At 43.5% G+C, this 19,856-nt stretch overlaps 1 protein-coding gene across 5 annotated transcripts in view; it reads left to right on the plus strand.

The window, feature by feature from the left end:
- Nucleotides 1–19,856, plus strand: part of MAP6 (microtubule associated protein 6) — a 133,047-nt gene that overhangs the window by 1,603 nt on the left and 111,588 nt on the right. For 2 of the 5 annotated variants that reach the window (XM_088444008.1, XM_088444011.1), the window contains exon 1: nucleotides 2,205–3,381. The exons of the other annotated variants lie outside the window; for them this stretch is intronic. In XM_088444008.1, the coding sequence (XP_088300134.1) occupies nucleotides 2,645–3,381 (737 nt within the window). In that variant the 5' untranslated portion in view covers nucleotides 2,205–2,644. Of the gene's footprint in view, nucleotides 1–2,204; nucleotides 3,382–19,856 lie in introns of those variants that run through there. 5 annotated transcript variants of the gene reach the window in all.

A 19,856-nucleotide genomic window follows, 5' to 3' on the forward strand; every position in this document is an offset into this window, starting at 1 on the left:
CCTTAACAGCAAATGAGTACAATCAAGAGCACCAATATACTGTTATCCATACCAGCCAATCAGAAATCAGCTTTCATTCTTCAAGTGCAAGTTAGACTAATACCAGCCAACACCTGATTGGTTGCTATGGGTTACAACATGGTTGCTATGGATTTCTCTTCGAACCATGTTAACAGAAACGAGAGTTTGCACATCTGATAACAATTTGTCAAAAGCAAAATTTATATGAGTACTCTACTGTTTAATGGCACAAAGTGTGCCAGATAGGCTATGTAGGCACATTACCCGTAATATTCCTCTTTAAATATAAATTGTCCTTTAAATTTAATGCTGTAGAATGTGACCTTACTGCCCTGCGGTCAAAAAGTTTTCAGAACTCCAACCAACCAATCAGCAGCGAGCTACGATCCAACTATTGCAAGTCAGAGAATAAAAGCATTAGCCTGGTAGGTTTGGGTTACTGTACATTTGTAAACGAGACATTTTACACCCAGAATATTAGGGCACCTCTACATGCATTAATATTAGTATTGGTTATATTATATATAGCCCCACCATATTACGTAAAAAATTTATTCATTCAGACCAGGCTTTGGCCCTTTGGAATCTAAATTCATTACCACAAAATCACACACATGCACACGTCCATCAGGGGAGTTAACATTTTAAGGGATCAATGTACTAAGCCTAGGAGCAATATATGGAGAAGTCCCAACCAATCAGCTCCTAACTGTCATTTTTCAAACAGCCTGTAAAGTGACAGTTAGGAGCTGATTGATTGGTATTTATCTCCGACCACTTATCGCTCTCCAAGGCTCCAGGGCATAGACCCCTTAATCACAGTAACTGTGAAATGACTCTGCAAAGTTTTCATACAACTGAAATTATTACCGAGGGAAATATAAATATGAAATGATAAAAGGATACAGATATATTTAATATTAACAATCGCATAGCTAAAATTTTAATATTGTTAAAATAAAGCTGCTCACATCTCATAAATAGATTTTAACAGACATAGGGGTCTATTTACTAAGCAGTGTTAGACAGAGTGAAAAGAGCTAAGGAAGTGATAAGGTGCCAGCCAATCAGCTCCCAACTGTCATTTTTCAAACACAGCCTGTGAGATGACAGTTAGGAGCTGATTGGGTGGTACCTTATCACTTTTCACTTCTCCTAACCCTGCTTAGTAAATAGACCCCATATTCTATTGATGTGATGTTGTCATTTGTACGAAAATAGCGGTGACGTTTCCAAATGTACTGTAGTGGGGTCCTAGCAGTTGTGGCATTACAATTTAGGGGCGAAGCATATTTTCGTAAAGGCCTCATGCTCTGGAACTGATCACAACTACACTTATGATCAAAGAGGCGTAACCAGGTTTGTAACGGTGGAGTTCTTGCATAGACAAAGATGCGTGTTCACGGAACTGCGGTCTGTGCAGATTTGGCTGTTAGCGTACACATTCCCGTTACCCGGCGTATCTCTTGCGCCATGTATTAGCAGGTGCCAGTGCGGACTTATAGTAGCAAATCCGCCAAACACTTTCCTGCGGTCGCATATCGGCATGCACAAGTCTGCATACAGGTGTATATAAGAATGTATATATTTTCCATTCGCATAATTTTGGAGAAACATGAGCCCCATTTATTTGCAGACAGTAATAATTATGGCACCAGTGGTTAAGCTTTCACCTTACGATTTACACCCAGAGACAATTTACCGTGCAGCAGCAATTTCATGGCTCCCCCTATTGCTCTGTGAATGGTTAAATATGGTAGAGCCCAGATCGGCACTGTCCAGTCTCTACAGTGCTGAATTCTGCCCAACTGGCTAGCAGGGGCATTGCAGAAGTCTTGAGGCTTCCAGCATAGACACTGAATGAAATAAGCTTTGATTTAACCTCTATTTTGCAATGGGTGTTTTAACTTTCACAACCCTGGTATTGATGACAATGTGAAATGCTCAGAACTGGGGATGCAGGGTGCAGCTAGTTTATAATATGTGAGCAGTGAGTCGGGGGAAGATTCTTAGGGACGTGAAAAGGCACCGCAGCCCCCTACAGGAGAGGAGCATCTTCCTTTGCAGTCGGCGACCAGCCTGCGATTGGCTCGTCGTACCAGATATTTGATACCTGGCCACTGAGGGTTAAATGGATTGAACCTCCCCTCCCTTACGCTCTCCTTCTTTGATATGGCATTTTAGGTACTGCATAGTGGAGATCTTTTGCCAGCATTAAATTCTCCTCCCCCTTCCCTTCTTCAGCATCTGGGGACGCAGAGAGCAAGGTGGGTGGGGTCCTTCCGTGAAGAGATGTTTGTTGTGTGACTATGGCCGGTGATCACTGAATTGCATGATTTTAATTTATAATTCAGCAGAAGAGGCATGAGAGACTGGATACCATCAGGTAGTGCATTACCCCCTCTATTGGCCATGAGAGCTGTTGAGTAGGAGGAAAGAAAATCCAGTGTACACTTGCAAGGGAGCTACTGAGAACACATATGGTTGTTTTTTTTTTCCTCTGCATCCTACTCGTCTGCTAACCAGTGATTGCCACGGCCCCTCTGTCCTTTTATTGATCAAGGAAGATTTAACTGACTCTCACCAGGAAGCAAGTTGGGATAGCCTCAAGGTTGACAAAACGATGGCTTGGCCGTGCGTGACTAGGGCATGTTGCATCGCTCGCTTTGGGAATAAACAAGACAAAGGGGACATCTCAGTCCCTCTGATGTATTCAAAATATTCGGAGGCAACAGATGGACCCCATCTGAGCCAGCAGCCACAGCCACGCCCTGGGTCTGCTGCCATAGAAACCCAGCCTCCGCTGGTGGATCCATACTATGGAGGCCAGGCTAGGTCATCCAGAGAGTTCTCCAAGAGACTGGAGTCCACCAGGGGCTCGGTCATGAGGCAGGACTACAAGCCCTGGAAGGCGGTGCCGGAGCCAAGCTGCAAGCCTAGAAGTGAATATCTGCCCTCTGAAGCCCCTCTAGAGAGAGAGACCCAGTACAAGAAGGACTACAGGTCCTGGCCCATCCCTCGCCAAGGGGACCATCCGTGGATCCCGAAACCCATCCAGGGCCTGGTTCACACCCCGACCATTGAGAGTATAAAGAAGAAGGATGTGATGGGCTCTATTTTACCCCCGGTGGAGAAGAGGATATTTGATGGGGAGCCTATGGAGAGTGCAGAGCACAGGTTGCTGAAGGGAAGGATCGCAATTGCCTATAACGTCACCCCTGAGATCTTGGTGTCTGTAGTTCAAGAGACCAAAGTCATCCAGCACAGGGAGATGTTAGCCACCAAGCAGCCTTCCAAGGAGACAGCAGGCCCAATGCAAAGCCAAGGGAGTGAAGACAAGGCAGCCGGGTCCTCATACAGGTCAGATTTCTCAGGTTATACATAGAGAGGGGAGGACTGGTTGTGGTACTGTAGCAACAGGTGAGTCTGGTCACACTAGAGCTATAGTAGTGTTTGCAGCACTGACAGTTCTCACTGCTTCTCTTATACTGCAGCATTTACAAGGTCAGGTAAAAGCTCCACCGTGTGAAGTCGCTAATGTCACCCACATTCTATTAGTTGTAGCTTTCATAGATTTCTAGAGCTTTTTCCACAGCTGTTTTCTGTCCTGCATTGGGCCTTATGTAATGGCCCGCTAGACGCAGGCATGGGCGCAAATCCGAAGGGGTAGGCCAAATCCTTAAAGCTCCAATAATTTAAAAGGCGAAACCAGGCTGCTTTTGCCCTTTCAAATTATTGCCACTTTAAAAAAATACAGCCAGACTCGCCGGATTCATGTCGTACCTGCACCCCGCAGGCTATTACATAGGCCACATGTCATAGTGTATATCGCCTTACGGTATATATGATTTGCTTCTTCTTGCCCAACTGTACCTAAAGCCTCTCTTTCACTTCTCACGTCCCAATTCATTTGACTTATATGCTTATATTTTAACAGTTCATTAGACTTTCAGGTTTTATATTCTAGAGATATTCAGGTGCTAGGACAGGGGTAGGCAACGTGCGGCCCTCCAGCGGCTGCGGAACTACACCTCCCAGCATGCCCTGCCACAGTCTTTCTGTAGATGTAATAGAACAAAAAATAGTAAAGCAATGTTAACACACTAGGGTTAAATGCACGGCTCTAACTACATGAATCCATTAGTCTTTAGATATGTTAAAAAACAAACCCTCCAGTGATGGTTGTCATGGTAACGACATCATTTTTTTTGTTTTTGTTTGTCAAATTTTCTCTTTATCCTCAGCTTGTATTTTAATATTGATCCCCAAATTTTCTGATGATCTGATACCACTATTTATTTATTACCAGTTATTTATACAGCGCACTCATATTCCGCGGCGCTTTACAGAGACCGCTATGATCCAGACGTTCCTCCTTTTAATTTTTTTTTTTTATGCGGTCGTAAATGTTCACGTTATATGACGGCAATATAGTCACTATAATCTCTTTTGTATTACGGTATCCTCAAGTGATACATTTTTATTTTTCATTTTATTCATAAGAAAGTTAAAGGGGAAATTCCAGAGGTGGGGTCTGCACAGCTGCCATTTATAATAACCGCCCATGCTGCAAGTCTGTGATTATCTCTATGCAGGGCTACACCAGGCATCACAGGAAATGCAGCACTATACTACACCATACTATACATAATCCGCAATGTTATTTACAGTCAGGAATCTCATTATCATGGAGCTGTGTGTGTATGTATGTATGCATATATATATATATATATATATATGTGTGTATAAATAAATATATATATATATATATATACATATGTGTGTGTGGCACAGGGGGGCTAAGAGAGACTCTTGTGCCCCCACAGACTATCCCCACATTACAGTGAAAATGGTGGCTATTCAAGCAGCTGTCACACAGGACCTGTATGTGTGTATATGTATATATGTGTATATATATATATATATATATGTGTGTGTGGCACAGGGGGGCTGAGAGAGGCTGCGGAGCCCCCACAGACTATCCCCACATTACAGTGAAAATGGTGGCTATGGAAGCAGCTGTCACACAGGACCTGTATGTGTGTATATGTGTGTATGTATATATATATATATATATATATATATGTGTGTGTGTGGCACAGGGGGGCTGAGAGAGGCTGCGGAGCCCCCACAGACTATCCCCACATTACAGTGAAAATGGTGGCTATGGAAGCAGCTGTCACACAGGACCTGTATGTGTGTATATGTGTGTATGTATATATGTATGTGTGTGGCACAGGGGGGCTGAGAGAGGCTGCGGAGCCCCCACAGACTATCCCCACATTACAGTGAAAATGGTGGCTATGGAAGCAGCTGTCACACAGGACCTGTATGTGTGTACAGGGAGGCGGAGCTTCAGGAACAAAGAAAGAAGAGAGAGCGAAGAAAAAATATCTATAGGGACAAAATGAAAAGAAAATCAGAGGAGAAACTAGTTCCCGCTGCTGCAGAGAGCGAAGGATACAGACACACGGCAGCTATAGAGCATCACACATCACACCTAGCTCTAGTTATTGTGGGGGAGCTGTCACAGGGAGGCGAGGATCACTCTAGTAAATATTGCCGGCTATTAGAGGGGTTTGGTCTGGTTTAAGGCGAGGGGATGGGACCACTGGGGAAGGCTGACAGAGAAGCGCCCTTCAGGCATTGCAGAACAAACCTGTCAGTCAGCTTTCTGCCTCTTACAGCATCACTATGTAATTGTTTCACTCACTATACAGATCTAACTGTATATACAAGAAGCTTCCAGATTTATAAGGACGGCCAGAGCCATAGGTAGATATTATATTTAAATAAAATTAAATATATACATATATAAATATGTGTATATAATTATGTGTATATATATATCTCCTCAGGGCATCGTGTTGTAAAAATGCAATTTTCTATGTCCTATCTTGGTCATGTAAAACATTATTTCAGTTGCTTATGGTGAATGTAACCACTTTATGTTCTGACTTTTTTGTGAAAAAAGTACTTTGAGTCTTCGGGATTTGATGTATTGTTATATATGTAATTTTGTATAATACTGAAATGTATTATATTGTTGCAAGTACTCAATAAAGAGTATAACCAGGAGAGAACAGTAGTATATGTGCCTGGGTTGCACCAGGAGAGCACAGTAGTATATGTGCCTGGGTTACACCAGGAGAGAACAGTAGTATATGTGCCTGGGTTACACCAGGAGAGAACAGTAGTATATGTGCCTGGGTTACACCAGGAGAGAGCAGTAGTATATGTGCCTGGGTTACACCAGGAGAGTACAGTAATATATGCGCCTGGGTTATACCAGGAGAGAACAGTATTATATGCGCCTGGGTTACTCTAGGAGAGAACAGTAGTATATGTGCCTGGGTTACACCAGTAGAGAACAGTAGTATATGCACCTGGGTTACACCAGGAGAGTACAGTAGTATATGCGCCTGGGTTACAGCAGGAGAGAACAGTAGTATATGCGCCTTGGTTACAGCAGGAGAGAACAGTAGTATATGTGCCTGGGTTACACCAGGAGAGAACAATAGTATATGTGCCTGGGTTACACCAGGAGAGAACAGTAGTATATGTGCCGGGGTTACACCAGGAGAGAGCAGTAGTATAGGTGCCTGGGCTACACCAGGAGAGAGCAGTAGTATATGTGCCTGGGTTACATGAGGAGAGAACAGTAGTATATGCGCCTGGGATACACCAGGAGAGAACAGTAGTATATGCGCCTGGGTTACACCAAGAGAGAGCAGTAGTATATGTGCCTGGGTTACACCAGGAGAGAGCAGTAGTATATGTGTCTTGGTTACACCAGGAGAGAACAGTAGTATATGCGCCTGGGTTACACCGGGAGAGAACAGTAGTATATGTGCCTGGGTTACAGCAGGAGAGAACAGTAGTATATGCGCCTTGGTTACAGCAGGAGAGAACAGTAGTATATGTGCCTGGGTTACACCAGGAGAGAACAGTAGTATATGTGCCTGGGTTACACCAGGAGAGAACAGTAGTATACGCGCCTGGGTTACACCAGGAGAGAACAGTAGTATACGCGCCTGGGTTACACCAGGAGAGAACAATAGTATACGCGCCTGGGTTACACCAGGAGAGAACAGTAGTATATGTGCCTGGGTTACACCAGGAGAGAACAGTAGTATATGTGCCTGGGTTACACCAGGAGAGAACAGTAGTATATGTGCCTGGGTTACACCAGGAGAGAACAGTAGTATATGTGCCTGGGTTACACCAGGAGAGAACAGTAGTATATGTGCCTGGGTTACACCAGGAGAGAACAGTAGTATATGCGCCTGGGTTACACCAGGAGAGAACAGTAGTATATGCGCCTGGGTTACACCGGGAGAGAACAGTAGTATATGCGCCTGGGTTACACCAGGAGAGAACAGTAGTATATGCGCCTGGGTTACACCAGGAGAGAACAGTAGTATATGCGCCTGGGTTACACCAGGAGAGAACAGTAGTATATGTGCCTGGGTTACACCAGGAGAGAACAGTAGTAAATGTAGTTGGTTTATGCCAGGAGAGAACAGTAGTGTATGCGCCTGGGTTACACCAGGAGAGAACAGTAGTGTATGTACCTGGGTTACACCAGGAGAGAACAGTAGTACATGTGCCTGGGTTACACCAGGAGAGAACAGTAGTATATGTGCCTGGGTTACACCAGGAGAGAACAGTAGTATATGTGCCTGGGTTACACCAGGAGAGAACAGTAGTAAATGTAGTTGGTTTATGCCAGGAGAGAACAGTAGTGTATGCGCCTGGGTTACACCAGGAGAGAACAGTAGTGTATGTACCTGGGTTACACCAGGAGAGAACAGTAGTATATGTGCCTGGGTTACACCAGGAGAGAACAGTAGTATATGTGCCTGGGTTACACCAGGAGAGAACAGTAGTATATGTGCCTGGGTTACACCAGGAGAGAGCAGTAGTATATGTGCCTGGGTTACACCAGGAGAGAGCAGTAGTATATGTGCCTGGGTTACACCAGGAGAGAGCAGTAGTATATGTGCCTGGGTTACACCAGGAGAGAACAGTAGTATATGTGCCTGGGGTACACCAGGAGAGAACAGTAGTATATGTGCCTGGGTTACACCAGGAGAGAGCAGTAGTATATGTGCCTGGGTTACACCAGGAGAGAACATGTAGTATATGTGCCTGGGTTACACCAGGAGAGAACAGTAGTATATGTGCCTGGGTTACACCAGGAGAGAACAGTAGTATATGTCCCTGGGTTACACCAGGAGAGAACAGTAGTATATGTGCCTGGGTTACACCAGGAGAGAACAGTAGTAAATGTAGTTGGTTTATGCCAGGAGTTGCGGCTGCTTAATGATAGTAGTAATTGCTAAAAATATATTACACAATATAGTACATGAACAGACAGTATAATTAAACAAGTCACTTTCAGTATGTAAAAGGAAATCAGACCAAGATGTAAGAGTGTGCTTCCATCCAATGAGCTCCTGAAGTGACAGCACGCCAGGGGGAATTGCAGAGGTCTTGAAACAGAAGGGTCAAGACTGCAAACATTGACTCTTTGCATAAACGTAATGTAATTGTCAATAAAAGCCTTTGACACTTATGTAATGCTGTAATGTTACTTCAGTATACCATAGTAACATCTGACACTTATGTAATGCTGTAATGTTACCTCAGTATACCATAGTAACATCTGACCCTTATGTAATGCTGTAATGTTACCTCAGTATACCATAGTAACATCTGACACTTATGTAATGCTGTAATGTTACCTCAGCATACCATAGTAACATCTGACACTTATGTAATGCTGTAATGTTACCTCAGCATACCATAGTAACATCTGACCCTTATGAAATGCTGTAATGTTACCTCAGTATACCATAGTAACATCTGACCCTTATGAAATGCTGTAATGTTACCTCAGCATACCATAGTAACATCTGACACTTATGTAATGCTGTAATGTTACCTCAGCATACCATAGTAACATCTGACACTTATGTAATGCTGTAATGTTACCTCAGCATACCATAGTAACATCTGACCCTTATGAAATGCTGTAATGTTACCTCAGTATACCATAGTAACATCTGACCCTTATGAAATGCTGTAATGTTACCTCAGCATACCATAGTAACATCTGACACTTATGTAATGCTGTAATGTTACCTCAGCATACCATAGTAACATCTGACACTTATGTAATGCTGTAATGTTACCTCAGCATACCATAGTAACATCTGACCCTTATGAAATGCTGTAATGTTACCTCAGTATACCATAGTAACATCTGACCCTTATGAAATGCTGTAATGTTACCTCAGCATACCATAGTAACATCTGACACTTATGTAATGCTGTAATGTTACCTCAGCATACCATAGTAACATCTGACACTTATGTAATGCTGTAATGTTACCTCAGCATACCATAGTAACATCTGACCCTTATGAAATGCTGTAATGTTACCTCAGTATACCATAGTAACATCTGACCCTTATGAAATGCTGTAATGTTACCTCAGCATACCATAGTAACATCTGACACTTATGTAATGCTGTAATGTTACCTCAGTATACCATAGTAACATCTGACACTTATGTAATGCTGTAATGTTACTTCAGTATACCATAGTAACATCTGACAAAAAGGTCTAAAAACACTGAAGCAGCAAACTTTGTGAAAACCAATACTTGTGTCATTCTCAAAACTTTTGGCCATGGCTGTACATTCTGACAGATTATTACTTTCCCCCCAGCCCTCTCACGTCAGTGAATGGTTGCCGCGCGCACGCTGAAATTGGGATGTTGGGGAGGGGTGCGCTCTCTATGGGTGGTGCCCCTGTTCGACCACACTGGTCGAACACCCCTAGAGCCGCCCCTGCTGTCGGGCTTCTGGAGGTGGTATTTGAACTGGCGGCTAAAGAGCTGTCGGCATTTCAATACCATTCCAAGCAGGAGATATTTGTCACATCTCTGGCTTTACCTTCTTGATGAATGGCCCGAAAACTTAATTTTTACAACTGCAGGTGAAAATGTTCATGTTCATGTTCTTTTGTTAATATTAAGTGATGATGAATAAGCCCCTAAGTGAAAATGAATAAGCCCCTAAGTGATGATGAATAGGCCCCTAAGTGATGATGAATAAGCCCCTAAGTGATGATGAATAGGCCCCTAAGTGATGATGAATAAGCCCCTAAGTGATGATGAATAAGCCCCTAAGTGATGATGAATAGGCCCCTAAGTGATGATGAATAAGCCCCTAAGTGATGATGAATAGGCCCCTAAGTGATGATGAATAAGCCCCTAAGTGATGATGAATAAGCCCCTAAGTGATGATGAATAGGCCCCTAAGTGATGATGAATAGGCCCCTAAGTGATGATGAATAAGCCCCTAAGTGATGATGAATAGGCCCCTAAGTGATGACGAATAAGCCCCTAAGTGATGACGAATAGGCCCCTAAGTGATGATGAATAGGCCCCTAAGTGATGAATAAGCCCCTAAGTGATGATGAATAGGCCCCTAAGTGATGATGAATAAGCCCCTAAGTGATGATGAATAGGCCCCTAAGTGATGATGAATAGGCCCCTAAGTGATGATGAATAGGCCCCTAAGTGATGTTGAATAAGCCCCTAAGTGATGATGAATAGGCCCCTAAGTGATGATGAATAGGCCCCTAAGTGATGAGGAATAGGCCCCTAAGTGATGAGGAATAAGCCCCTAAGTGATGATGAATAGGCTTCTAAGTGATGAGGAATAAGCCCCTAAGTGATGAGGAATAAGCCCCTAAGTGATGAGGAATAGGCCCCTAAGTGATGTTGAATAAGCCCCTAAGTGATGATGAATAGGCCCCTAAGTGATGATGAATAGGCCCCTAAGTGATGATGAATAAGCCCCTAAGTGATGATGAATAGGCCCCTAAGTGATGATGAATAAGCCCCTAAGTGATGTTGAATAAGCCCCTAAGTGATGATGAATAGGCCCCTAAGTGATGATGAATAGGCCCCTAAGTGATGGTGAATAAGCCCCTAAGTGATGATGAATAAGCCCCTAAGTGATGTTGAATAGGCCCCTAAGTGATGATGAATAGGCCCCTAAGTGATGATGAATAAGCCCCTAAGTGATGTTGAATAGGCCCCTAAGTGATGATGAATAGGCCCCTAAGTGATGGTGAATAAGCCCCTAAGTGATGGTGAATAAGCCCCTAAGTGATGATGAATAGGCCCCTAAGTGATGATGAATAAGCCCCTAAGTGATGATGAATAGGCCCCTAAGTGATGGTGAATAAGCCCCTAAGTGATGGTGAATAAGCCCCTAAGTGATGATGAATAGGCCCCTAAGTGATGATGAATAAGCCCCTAAGTGATGATGAATAGGCCCCTAAGTGATGATGAATAAGCCCCTAAGTGATGATGAATAGGCCCCTAAGTGATGACGAATAAGCCCCTAAGTGATGACGAATAGGCCCCTAAGTGATGATGAATAGGCCCCTAAGTGATGAATAAGCCCCTAAGTGATGATGAATAGGCCCCTAAGTGATGATGAATAAGCCCCTAAGTGATGATGAATAGGCCCCTAAGTGATGATGAATAGGCCCCTAAGTGATGTTGAATAAGCCCCTAAGTGATGATGAATAGGCCCCTAAGTGATGATGAATAGGCCCCTAAGTGATGAGGAATAGGCCCCTAAGTGATGAGGAATAAGCCCCTAAGTGATGATGAATAGGCTCCTAAGTGATGAGGAATAAGCCCCTAAGTGATGAGGAATAAGCCCCTAAGTGATGAGGAATAGGCCCCTAAGTGATGTTGAATAAGCCCCTAAGTGATGATGAATAGGCCCCTAAGTGATGATGAATAGGCCCCTAAGTGATGATGAATAAGCCCCTAAGTGATGATGAATAGGCCCCTAAGTGATGATGAATAAGCCCCTAAGTGATGTTGAATAAGCCCCTAAGTGATGATGAATAGGCCCCTAAGTGATGATGAATAGGCCCCTAAGTGATGGTGAATAAGCCCCTAAGTGATGATGAATAAGCCCCTAAGTGATGTTGAATAGGCCCCTAAGTGATGATGAATAGGCCCCTAAGTGATGATGAATAAGCCCCTAAGTGATGTTGAATAGGCCCCTAAGTGATGATGAATAGGCCCCTAAGTGATGGTGAATAAGCCCCTAAGTGATGGTGAATAAGCCCCTAAGTGATGATGAATAGGCCCCTAAGTGATGATGAATAAGCCCCTAAGTGATGATGAATAGGCCCCTAAGTGATGGTGAATAAGCCCCTAAGTGATGATGAATAAGCCCCTAAGTGATGATGAATAGGCCCCTAAGTGATGATGAATAAGCCCCTAAGTGATGATGAATAGGCCCCTAAGTGATGATGAATAAGCCCCTAAGTGATGATGAATAGGCCCCTAAGTGATGATGAATAGGCCCCTAAGTGATGGTGAATAAGCCCCTAAGTGATGATGAATAAGCCCATAAGTGATGATGAATAGGCCCCTAAGTGATGGTGAATAAGCCCCTAAGTGATGATGAATAGGCCCCTAAGTGATGATGAATAGGCCCCTAAGTGATGATGAATAGGCCCCTAAGTGATGATGAATAAGCCCCTAAGTGATGATGAATAGGCCCCTAAGTGATGATGAATAGGCCCCTAAGTGATGATGAATAAGCCCCTAAGTGATGATGAATAGGCCCCTAAGTGATGATGAATAAGCCCCTACATGCATTTCTGTAAATATTTGTCTTGCAATCCTTCCTCTGAAGCAAATAATAATAAACATACCAGGTTTCCCATATGAAGATTTTTCCACTGCAATGGTTAATGTAGCCAGAGCCTAGAACACCCTCCTCCTACTGTGCTGGTTGCATTGAATAAACAGAAAATTGGGCTTGATGACCGCAGCAGTAATCTTACTCTTAATCTTTACTGACCGCAGCTCAGTAAACCATCTTTTCTCAGTATACAGTTATAGGAGAAGGGCATATTAGCAAGGTGGTCTGGGGGAATCGGTATGAATAACCGCCGGACCTATGCCCGGCGGTTTAAATACCGACAGTGGATGCCCGACGGAGGAGATCCCGACAAGGCAAGAATTGAACCTATCCCTAACCCTCTCCCCACACTAACCCTAACCCTCCCTTAGGGGTGCCTAAACCTAACCTCCCCCCTGTGAGTGCCTAAACCTAACCTCCCCCCTGTAAATGCCTAAACCTAACCCCCCTTCCCCACAGCCCAAACCTAAGTCTCCCTGGGGGGTGCCTAACCCTAACCTCCCCCCAGGGGTGCCTATCCCTATGTTCCCTCGGGAGCACTAAAACCCGCGTCTGTCCGCGCCCGGCTTACCTTCGTTCTGTATGCCGAGTGTCGGGCTCCCGGTGTAGGGATAATGACAGGCGTCTGTATTTCGACACTTGTCATTAGTCCCCTGTCGGGAGAGACAGTCGGGAAGTCGGCTTTGCGACCTTCGGCTTCCTAACTGCATCCCGGTCTGGGTGTGTCTAATGGATTGTGCTCATTGTAAAGTTGAATTGAAGATTTGAAATCAAGCCGTCTAAAAGTCCCATAAACAGAGCCTGCAGACCAGGTGCCAGGAGTATGCATTGTATTAAAGGCCTGGGTCGGACACAGCGGCGTCCATGTTTGCATTATTCAAGGCTGTACCTAGCTTCGGGCGACCGGTGCCTCCTCACAGAGCGTCCTTTGGATGGTCCAGACAGGCACCCTGCACAGTATATGCAGCCGATCGGTGTCCCTTCCCCCTCTGTGCGTCGTAATGATGTAATGGACATGACGTTGCGCGCTCAGGGGGCAGGGCACGGCACAAGGCGCATTTGTGCCCTGTTACGGCTCTGGGATTTCTTTTGTCATAGTTGCGTCTGCGACTTTATGCTGATGCCATTAAAAAGTCCGTCCTTGGTGTACAAATGTGTGTCTGTATGTACAAGGACTGAGACGCCCACTGCGAGCGTCCATAGATGCTGCAATACCGCTTGCTACGTATAAATGCACCATCGGTCACCCCATCAAAACTTGCACCAGCCATATGACAGGTGCAAATTATCCGTTTAAATACGGCCTCTTATGTGAACGATTCTACGTCTATGAATGCGACCACTATCAGTGACATGCCCACGACACTCCCATAGGTTACAACATCTCCGTGCGGCTGTTTAGCAACCCCCCCTGTTACCTCCCAGTACCCTCCAGGAACGCCCCTCACACTATAGTCAATGCTCTCTAATCATGGAAAGTTACCCTATAGGGCTGGCTGTGCTATGGGACTACAGCAAATACTTCCAATAACTGCTGCAAACCTGTTTCTTACATATGGGGAAGTATATAGAAAAAAACCTGCAAAATGCCTTTAATACATTTATTTATTACCAGTTATTTATATAGCGCACACATTCCTATTCCGCAGCGCTTTACAGGGAATATCTGGCCATTCACATCAGTCCCTGCCCCAGTGGAGCTAACACTCTATATTCCCTACCACATGCTCACACATACACACTAGGGTTAATTTTTGTTGGGGCCAATTAACCTACCAGTATATTTTTGGCGTGTGGGAGGAAACCGGAGTACCCGGAGGAAACCCACGCAAGCACAGGGAGAATATACAAACTCCACACAGTTAGGGCCGTAGTGGGCTTGATACCACGACTTCAGCGAAGTGAGGCAGTAATGCTAACCATTACACCATCTGTGCTGCTCTAATGTATCCTAATACATCTCGCCCTATGAGTGATTTCACAAAGCAGAATGAGCTAATGCTGAGAATTGTGTACCCATATCTCATACCTGTAATATTCTCACATCACTGATGTAGAGGAGCAATACTGTCCTACAACTGTCTAATATCTGTTTTATCCGTACAAGTCCTTCCTGCACACATAGATAATGTCATCACTGATAGAAACATAGAAACATTGAATTTGACGACAGATAAGAACCACTTGGCCATCTAGTCTGCCTCATTTTTAAGATATTGTTACCTCAACCCTTATTGATCCTTACTTCTTCTGAAGGATATCCTTATGTCTATCCCATGCATGTTTTCATTGCTCTACTGTCTTAGCCTCTACCACCTCTGATGGGGGCTATTCCACTTGTCCACTACCCTTTCTGGGAAGTAATTTTTCCTCAAATTTCCCCTGAACCTACCACCCTCCAGTTCCAGAACATGTCCTCTTGTTCTAATACTTCTCTTTCTTTGAAGAATGTCTCCTTCCTTTACCTTGTTAAAACCCTTTATATATATTTGAAAGTTTCTATCATGTCCCCCTCTCCCTTCTCTGCTCCAAAATATACATATTAAGATCTTTTAGAGGGGTATTCAATATGGGTGCGATAACATCGTTTTTGCGTTAATATCGCAATTTTGACGTCATTATCGCAGGTTTTACTTTCACAGCCTATTCAATTTCAAAGACTTATCGCAGTTTTGACAAGTCTTTGATAAAAAACGGTGATAAGTTTTCACCACTGAATAGGTGTCGAAAAAAAGTGTAGAATTGGGGTTTAGGGGTGCAGGCTTAAAAAAAATAGCCTGCACCCCTGAGAATGACATTTAAAAAAGAACTGTGTCTAAAAAAGTTTTTTTAAAAAATAGGGACACCCCAAAAAATGTACTTAAAAATTTGGGTGCATAAAAAAAAAATAGGGAAGAATTGTTAAACAATAGGGAAATAGGTTCAGGGCTATTCTGCAAGTATGCGGCAGGTGTTTTCTAGAATAGATTTATAGCGGCAGGTGCACAAATGCAGAATTTTTAAAAACTGACTTTAGGGACATCAAAAATATGCTAGTACCCATTTTCATGTACCCCAAATTTGATGGGACCACTTAAAAAAACGAAAAAAATCACCTAAGTGCTCTTCTGCAACACTTCTTCAATGTCGGGAAAAAAACACCTGCTGCGGCTATTTAAATCCCCGACTTTCAATTAAAGGCTAAAACGGGGGTACCCATAGTGTTCCCCCATGTTTTTACAACTTTAGGGGGGTCTTACAATTATTTTAAGGAAAAATTCGTAACTTTACGCAAATCCAACTTCGGAGTTTCCCGTTTTCGTAAATTTTATATTGAATACGGGGATAAGCGGGAGCGCGCACCAGACTTAACGCAGAAAAAAACTCCGATGTGAAACGTTAACTTCGGCAGTTAAGTTAACGTTTCATATTGAATACCCCTCATAGTCTTGCCTGGTACGTTTTGTGGTGTAGACCTTGCACCATTTTAGTTGCCCTTCTTTGTACAGTCTCTAATGTATTAATATCCTTCTGGAGATATGGCCTCCAGAACTGAACACAGTATTCTAGATCAGGACGTACCAATGACCTATACAGTGGTATTATCACTTCTTTCCTTCTGCTAATGATTCCTCTCCCTATACAACCAAGCATCTGACTTGCCTTCCTCATTGCTTTGTTACAATGTTTGCTTGCCTTTAAGTCACCTGAAATAGTGATTCCTAGATCCTTTTCCTCTTCAGTAGTTTCCAGTATAGTGCCATTAATACTATATTTAGCCTTTTGATTTTTGAGACCCAAGTGCATGATCTTGGATTTTTTTGGCATTAAACTGTAGTTGCCACGTTTTTGACAATTCCTCTAGTCCACAGGTTCTCAAACTCGGTCCTCAGGACCCCACACAGTGCATGTTTTCCAGGTCTCCTCACAATCACAAGTAAAATAATTTGCTTCACCTGTTAATCTTTCAAAATGTGTCAGTGAGTAATGACTACACCTGTGCACCTGCTGGGTGACCTGGAAAACGTGACCTGTGTGGGGTTCTGAGGACCGAGTTTGATAACCACTGCTCTAGTCTACCTAGATCATCAATAATTTGTTTTACCCCTCCTGGTGTGTCTACCCTGTTGCATACCTTTGTGTCATCTGCAAAAAGGCATAGTTTCCCTTCAATACCATTTGCAATGTCACAAATAAAGATATTAAAAAGCACAGGTCCAAGTACAGATCCCTGAGGTTCTCCACTGGTAACATTTCCCTCTTGAGACTTCACTCCATTTACTACAACTCTATGTTTCCTATCCTGCAGCCATGATCTTATCCGTTCAGCTATCTTTGTATCCAATCCCATGCTTTCCAGTTTATTTAACAGTCTGCAATGTGGAACAGTGTGAAAAGCCTTACTAAGGTCTAGATAAGCTATATCTATGGGCCCCCTCTATCTATTTCCTTAGTCACCCAGTCAAAAAAGTCAATAAGATTTGTGTGACATGATCTCCCCCAGTAAATCCATGCTGTTTGGGATCCTGCAAATTGTTGGATTTGAGATAATTTAAGACTCTTTCTTTTAAGAGTGTTTCCATCAATTTCCTAACTACTGATGTCAGGTCACTGGTCGGTAGTCACTGGTCGGTAGTTGCTTGCCTCTTCCTTGCTTCCCCTATTGTGCAGTAGGACAACGTTTGCTCTTTTCCAGTCCTCTGGAATTACTCCAGTAGCTAGTGACTGGTTGAATAATTCTGTTAGTGGTGTTACCAGCAATCCTTTAAGCTCTTTTAGTATCCTTGGATGTATCCCATCTGGCCCCATTGATTTATCCATTTTCAGTTTTGAGGGTTCTGTTAGGATCTTCTCCTCTGTAAATGTGCTTGTTCCTACCTCATTTTTCTGATTACACCTGAAACTTACCTGTGGCCCCTTTCCCTCTCTCTCAGCTATTACATTGTCTCCATCAACAAGACTCCCTCTTTCTGTCTTTAGTCTTTTTATTCCACCTTTTGTTTTTCTCCTTTCGCTTATATATTTAAAAAAAGTTTTGCCCCCTTTACCCACTGACTGTGCCATTTTTATCCTCCTTCTGTTTTACAAGATACTCCTCTTTGTCTTCATTATTTTGCGTCTGCTTGTATTTCCTAAAGGCCATCTTTTTTGCTTTCACAATACTTGCTACCTCTTTCCCAAACCACACTGGCTTCCATTTCCTTGTGGTTTTCCTTACCATTTTGATACAAAGGTCTGGTGCCTTTAATATTGCACCTCTCCTGCACTCCTTTCAAGTTCCTCCACTCTGCCAAAGATTCGCTTACACATCTTCCCATCCCTGCAAAATCAGCCTTCCTAACATCTAACACCTTTGTTTTTGTATGGGGTGAGTCAGTATCTGTCTTTATTCTGAACCATACTGCTTGATGATCACTGGATCCCAGGTTTTCACCCCTCTGTTACATCAGATATTCTATCTCCATTTGTAAGTATTAAGTCTAATATTGCGTCTTTCCGAGTGGGCTCCCTCACCAATTGCTGGAGGGAGGCTCCCTGCAATGAATTCAGGATGTCCCTACTTCTAGTGGAACTTGCCACAGGCTCCTCCCAGTTTATATCGGGTAGATTCAATCTCCCATGATTATAACCTCTCCTTTTAATGCCATTTTAGTGATGTCCTGCAATAGTTTATTGTCCAGTTCCTCTTCCTGACCTGGTGGTCTGTAGATCACCCCAATACGAAGAATCACTTTCTCCCCTGTTTCTATAGTCACCCAAAGGGACTCGTTTTTTTCTTCAATACTATGTATTAACGTAGTATTTATACTTTCCTTGACATACATTGCTACTCCTCCGCCTATTCTTCCCATTCTGTGCTTCCTAAATAAAGTATATCCTGGTATAGCTATGTCCCAGTCATGATTTTCATTGCACCATGACTACGTAATAGCCACAATATCCAGTTCATCCCTTGTCATTATTGCAATTAGTTTGGGAATTTTATTTCCTAAGCTCCTAGCATTTGCACACATTGGCCCTCATTCAGAGCCGCTCGCAATTAGCGCTCGCTCGTTCATAAAAAGGGGTGGTTATTCAAATGAAGCGTTCGCTCTTTGCGGTCTGTTGCCGCCTCCATGTCTGAACGAGCGAGCAAAACATACGCTCGTTTATTTGATAAAAACGCCCCCTGGCCGCTCGCATCATACGTCATGTCCGCTATTTATTAGATTAATCGAGTACATCGAGCAGCGTATGAACTGCTCGCTATTCTTGTGGTTGGTTTTTTCAACCACAATATTGCGAGCAGTTCTGACTATAAAATAACCCAGTGACGAGGTCAATGACGCTGCTGTATTAATTATGCACACCCATAAAACGCCGGTTTTGACCTTTAAGCACGCCTGCGTTCTGATCTCCACTCCCCGTTTTCAAGCACCTTCCCCTGTTACCACCCACATACGCCTCATTCTGTCACTCAAATTAGCAGGCACTCGCTATATAGCGAACAAACGATTTTCGGCTGCACTGACTGGTTCGCGCATGTGTACTAAAAAACGTACGCATGCGCAGATGTGCAAATATCGCTCGGAACGAGCGTACTGCTGCTTACGAGCGGCTCTGAATGAGGGCCATTGCTCTTATAGTTTTATTTGTTTGCTCATTTCTCCTGTTCCTAGGTATGTTCATCTCTCTGCCTATGTGTATTTGGTTTTGTTCTGAATTACCTTCTCTTGCTGTGGATATGCTTCCTGTTCCATTTGCCAGCAGAAATAATACCTCTTTATTGGGGGAGCAGATTTAGTTTAAATAGTTCTTGGTGAAGCTTTCAAACTGTTCACTCAGTATTCTAGTTCCTTTGAAGATGGGTGCAGGCCATCATATTTGATTCTCAATCTTTCCTAATACGGTTACGTATCGCTGCCGTCGGTTACTATATGAAGCCCTAGCGCCCGGCTCAGGAGAGGTCAGGTGCCGCAGGCAGCTTAGTAAAAGGCGCAGCAGACCAGCCTCTGAGGTCCGATTCAGAGTACACACAACAGTGCGGATATTATTCACTGGTATGCGGAGTTGTACGCTTCTACGCTGCGGCATCGCCCCTATCCGTATGCTTATTTCCATTA

The sequence above is a fragment of the Taudactylus pleione genome, unplaced genomic scaffold (genome assembly GCF_031769625.1).
Source record: "Taudactylus pleione unplaced genomic scaffold, aTauple2 ptg000344l, whole genome shotgun sequence".
Taxonomy (NCBI): domain Eukaryota; kingdom Metazoa; phylum Chordata; class Amphibia; order Anura; family Myobatrachidae; genus Taudactylus; species Taudactylus pleione.